We start from the raw sequence: 5,700 nt of genomic DNA, 5'->3' as shown, positions 1-5,700 counted from the left end.
ATAATGTTCCTTTGATCAATAATCAAACAAACTTTCAATATAGTCCTTTATACGATGTTCCACTGTAATGGTCACCCTATTAAACCTATTAAGCATACCCCTTCCCACAATCTCCTCTACTTTTTTCTTTTATTTCTCAAACAACATAGAATATTTTCTTAATTTAAGCAGTGCATGTTTTGTCCTAATCAGTGCATGTGCTTATTAAAATGCATGTCGTGTTGGTTTTACATTTTTGTACAACAACTATGGTGAAGGTGAATAGTGGGTTTTGCATGTTGATGTTGGTTTGCATCTTATTTTAATTGGTGTCCTGACGAAGAGACGGGTACGTCTCGAAACCGGTATGCATAAAAAATTCGGTAAGTGGTTATAAACAAGCATTTACTAACATTTAGTCAATATTTTGGAACTGGTAATCAAGATTGTCAACACTATTGACTAATAAGTCAATTATCGCCAATGAGGAAGTTCAGTGGTTTTTTTAAATTTTTTTATTTGTTAATAGACTGTTAAACTAAGTCAAAATTATTTTTTTAAAATTTTTATATATCGTATTATCGGCGCTACGATTTTTCAAAGTGTTGTATTTCTGAAATAACTCCGCGTGTAACGTCAGAGGTTCATTTCCGCTTATTCTCATTCAGTTCTTCCCATTGGTCCAGAAGCGACAAGCAGACCGGAAATCTTTCATAGCTCTTAGATTATAGGTTGATTCACATGAACCAGTGACGTCATTTAAAGTAGTGCGTTTTTATCAAAATATTTATTATTATTTTTTCTGTACATTTTCAAGAAACTTGGCAGTACAATTTAATGCTCTAATTTTTACCCCGCGTAAGAAAACATTTTTTTTATCCAATTTCCAGTAGGGCTGAAGTTCCTCATTCAAAGAATTTTTAGTTGAAATAGAGAGTGAATACGCAAACCTTCTACCACATAATAAGGCCCGTTGTTTTTTTATACGAAAATAAATTTGGCTCGCCAAATAAATTTTAATTCGTGTACCGCTGATATTTGGCACGTTTTACTAATGAGTTTGCCGACCACTGCTCTAGGGGATAGATATGATTCAGAATACCCCCCGACCAGGTCCGATTGTACCTATCTGCATACTTAACTGTTCTGAGAAAATGGGTTTTTCGCCTTATCTTTTCCAATTGAGCCACCTTATTGAGGATATCTTCACAGAGCATATTTAAAAATAGATTACAAATATAAAGAGATAACATTTTTATTAAAATAAATCATATTGCACACGGAAGTTTGACTCAACTAACGTATAAATGAATCATTTTTGGGTGTAGCAAAGAATATCCAGTAAACAAATATAATATTTTTTGTTTTTTCTAAGTATTTAAGTGAATTATAGGCGTTAAGGTAAATATTAAAATTGATTTATAAGCAATATTTTGAGTTTGTCCGAATTTCGTAGACAAGGACTGGATTCAACTTCCTGGGGAGCTGTTAACATTAACGTATTACAACAGAGATGAAGAACATTTTAGAGAAGGTAATATAGAAGTCTAGGCATCTACATCACCTTCTCTAAAATGAAACGTCAAACTTAAAATGAACTTTTCTGTCCAATGCTAATGGTACATTTAAACAGAGAGAAAAAGGCGTATAGACGAAAACCGGTTAGTAAAACTGAACTCGCCGCCCAGGGCTTATGAACTGTCACTGGCTGTTTTTTTTTTTCAATTTTTTTTTTCAATATACATAAGAGGTAAACAGAGTATTAAAAAAATAAAGGATAATTACATAGCAATGTAATACATATTAATAGTAAAAAAGGAAACAAAAATCCCACAAAGGCACGGCCTGTTCGTGAGTATACAAGAAAATGTTAATGATTTTTTGCTCCTATAATATATAGACAGGTATAATATTTTTGTGTAACATAAGAAAAAGAAAATTTAATATTCTGTAAAAGATTACATGGTATTTTTTTAAAGTAAATAAAAAAGGAAATTAAAAATATAAAAAAACATAAAAATATTCCTTATTAATAAAGGGCAACAAAATATATCATAAAAAAAAAGAGTTCATATCTTTAGTTTGAATCCAGAAGAGTGCGTGTTTTTTAAAAAAAGGAAAATTTTGAAAATTTGGAATCAATGAAATATTATCAGTAAAATAAGAATTAAAAAAAATTGGGCCTATAAAATATGGATGTCTCTGTGCGAGCCTCGTCTTACAATGTGGTATTTAAGTGGTCACTTTACACACTGTGTAACATTCACCATTCTGCCCATATTTAAACATTTATATTCCTTCAATTCTTTCATCTGTTGATGTTTGTGAGGTCAAAAAATTAAAATTTTCAGACGTTACCTATTATGTAGGTGAAATAATTCAGTTAGATGAATCTCCCGCATAAGTAAAGGTTTCAGCTCTTTAACTTCACAAACATCAACAGATGAAAGAATTGAAGGAATATAGCTGTTCAAATATGGGCAAAATGGTGAAAATTACATAGTGTGTAAAGTGGCCACTCAAATCAGCTAGTGACAGGTCATAAGCCCTGTAGATGCCTAGACTTATCTATAATGTTCTTTATCTCTGTTGTAATATGTTTATTTATTAGCGTAAAGTGTTCATATTTAGATCTAAATTTGTTGCAACAAAGTCTAGGCATTTACGGGGCTTATGACAAGTCATCGTAGGCCTCGTGGTGTAATGCCTACCGTGAAAGAGGTTTCGGTTTCAGTTCCCGACATGGATGATATGAAATAATAATTTAAAAGGGTGTTTTCACACCAGTATATTTCAGTCCCTGGACTGGTACCTGAAGCGTAAGACTGATCACCTTACATTCATGCAACAAAAATGATCAAGATACGCTGCGATTGGTGTACCAACAATAATGACAATGAAATGATGACGAGTCATTGGCTAGTTTTTTTATTTTTTTAGAGGAAAAAAAGAAATATTTGCGTTCTTATACTTCATTTAAAATATTTCATTGGAAAATCGGAACCAAGTTGTGGTAGAGCGGGGTGCGAACCTCGGACCTATGATCCGTGAGTCCGCGATACTAGTCACGGGACTACAACCCGGTTTAATGTTTATGTGGCCATTTTACACACCGTGTAACATTCATTCGTTTAAACATCGACATTTCCTCAACTCTTCAGTCTGTTGACTTTTGGGAAGGAAAAGAGCTAAAACCTTTATCATGTGGGTAAGATTCATCAGGCTGAACCAATTCACCTACTAGGCAACGCCTGAAAACATTTTTTAAATTTTTATACCAATTAGTTTAATCTATATTTTATTGCCTAATCATTTTTTTCCTCTGCTGTAACAAAATTCAGCCTGGCTACAAACATTTAACCAAACTCAAAACATTTCTTAAATTTTGCTTTTTTTTTATTTTTTGTATATTCATATAAATATACACATTACAAAAAATATAATTACCGTTATTACGTTAATTTTGACCTCGTGGTCTAATGGTCAGTGGGTTTTTTTACAACGTAAGAGGTCTCGGGTTCAATTCCCGACATAAAATATTAATTTAAAAATGTGTTTTTACAATAAAATATTTAAATTCCCTGGACTGGTACTTGAAGTGTAAGTCCGATCATGTAACTTTTATAAGTAACAATTTTTTTTTTATCGAAGCATGATGCGATTAATGTACCAATTCCATGTCAAGTACATTTTTTAAATTTATTTTATAAATGATTCATTTATTGTTTTTTCATTTATTTAAAAATGCGTTTTCACAAATTTTTCATGATCCCTAAACTGTCGCTGGTTAGTTTACATGTTGTGGTCAATACAATAGATATGACAATAGTGTCTTGTCCCAGCTCCGTGAACAGCCTCGACCGCGCAGGACAGAACGCTGCGCTGGGACAATACAACAATTTGACCGCAGTTCACACGTGAGCGTTGCGAAAATGAAAATACTATTTATGTATTTTTTAGCAAGATGTATTGAAATTGTTGAAAGCATTCCCGCAGATAAGCGTGTCTTGATATCATTTTGTTTTTTTTTCTATCTGAGATCCATCTGAGATCTATTTGAGATGGAGAATGATGAGTATTACGCTTTAGAAACTAATATATATTTTATATTTAATTTTTTAAAAGAAAACAAAAGCCATTCTAAAAAAAAAACATTTTTACCAATAAACTAAAATTATAGGCAAATTATTGTTTTCTATATTTAAGTTAATATAATGAAAAAAAAGTGTACCTGTAAAAAGCCACTCCGTATATGTGAAATAAAATAAAATAAAATAAAATAAAATTAAATTTAAAAAAAATAATAAAATAGAATTAAATATAATTAAATAGAATAAAATAGATTAAAATAAAACGACGTAAAATGAAATAAAATTAAATGAAACAAAATAAAAATAAATAAAACGAAATAAAACGAAATAAGATGAAATAAAATGAAGTAAAACGTAATAAAATAATATAAAATAAAATAAATAAAAGTAAAATAAAATAGGTCAAAATAAAATAAAAGTAAACAAAATAAAATAAAATAAAATAATTAAAAATCAATTTAAGTAAAGTGGCCACATAAACGAGCCAATGACAGGTCATAAGCCCTGTAAATGCCTAGACATGTACATATTGCCTTCTCAAAAAGTTTTCTCTCTCTGTTGCAAATAAATCAGATCTTAATAACTTCGTATGGAGGAAATCCAGCCTGTCTACAAACGTTAGGACACATTTAAAACATTGTTGGTTAAATAAAATCAAATTAAACGCAAAATATAAAAAACTATTTTCAAATAACAACTCTTGTAATGTCTAAAGAACTGAACGTATCTACACAACTGATTAGTACCTACTCTGAATGAAAAAGACAAATAAATATTTAATTGAATGTCTCAAATTTTCAGGTTGGAGATATTATTGCAACAATGGAAAACCAAGATGACTTGAAACGAAAGATTGCAATTCTAGAAGAGATGTTCAAACGGCAAGTATTCAACGAAGACTTTCAGTTTCCCGAAACCTGTGAAATGCAGTCGAGGGTTGAATACCAGCTGAAGTTGGAGATGCACGCGCTGCAGAAGAGATACTTGGAAGTTAAAACCAAATATTATTTAGATCAAGAAGACATAGTCAAGAAAAGGGAGGAGAGAGAGGTTTGCAAGGAAAAGAGGGAATTAGAACGGCATGAGTGGGACAGGAGGGAACATGAGTATAGAATGACTAAGTTTTTCGAAGAAACTTAGCTATTATTAGATTCATAATATAGTTTTAGCCTTTTCAGACCAAAATTGATTCCTGTACATTAAACAAAATGTTTTCTGTACAATAATAATAAAAATATTTTTTATTCCAGTAAAATTGCATTTTATTTTGATATAACAATGTAGAGATAACTTACATATTTATTTTGTTGTTTTATTTATTCATACAAATAATGATAATAATAATCATCATGGTCAATTACTTTATCTACTACATGCACATTTAGGTAATAGATTTCTCTGGATCATGTCTAGTTTTCCTAACTAGGTACAACTTATACATAAAATCTCCTCATGCCAAAAATATGTTTTGCCTAATATTATTGCTCATTGCACAAATTGCTTGCATGATGGTATTTCTAACACATGTAATTGTGAACTCATAGAATTTGTGGAGGAGTATAAGTATTTGGGTATTTTTATTGATCATAATTTTAAATGGGATCGTCATATATTTAAACTTTGTAATCGA

At 30.6% G+C, this 5,700-nt stretch overlaps 1 protein-coding gene across 2 annotated transcripts; it reads left to right on the top strand.

The window, feature by feature from the left end:
• The first annotated feature begins 1,143 nt into the window (after positions 1 to 1,143).
• Positions 1,144 to 5,325, top strand: LOC148272453 (uncharacterized). Of its 2 annotated transcripts, none has more exons than XR_015824834.1 (2): positions 1,144 to 1,380; positions 4,872 to 5,325. XR_015824834.1 is itself a non-coding variant. In XM_088240020.1 (2 exons), the coding sequence occupies exons 1-2, from the start codon at positions 3,182 to 3,184 to the stop codon at positions 5,208 to 5,210; spliced, it is 345 nt and encodes a 114-aa protein (XP_088096146.1). In that variant the 5' UTR covers positions 3,109 to 3,181; the 3' UTR covers positions 5,211 to 5,325. The 2 variants fall into 2 exon arrangements, 1 of the variants encoding a protein (XP_088096146.1); XM_088240020.1 differs by lacking the exon at positions 1,144 to 1,380 and adding an exon at positions 3,109 to 3,187.
• Positions 5,326 to 5,700: the final 375 nt, after the last annotated feature.

Source organism: Micrasema longulum, unplaced genomic scaffold (assembly GCF_059751315.1).
Source record: "Micrasema longulum isolate JH-2025_06_02 unplaced genomic scaffold, ASM5975131v1 h1tg002328l, whole genome shotgun sequence".
NCBI lineage: Eukaryota > Metazoa > Arthropoda > Insecta > Trichoptera > Brachycentridae > Micrasema > Micrasema longulum.
The sequence above is the reverse complement of the archived record's forward strand: the minus strand, read 5'-3'. Positions and strand labels throughout refer to the sequence as shown.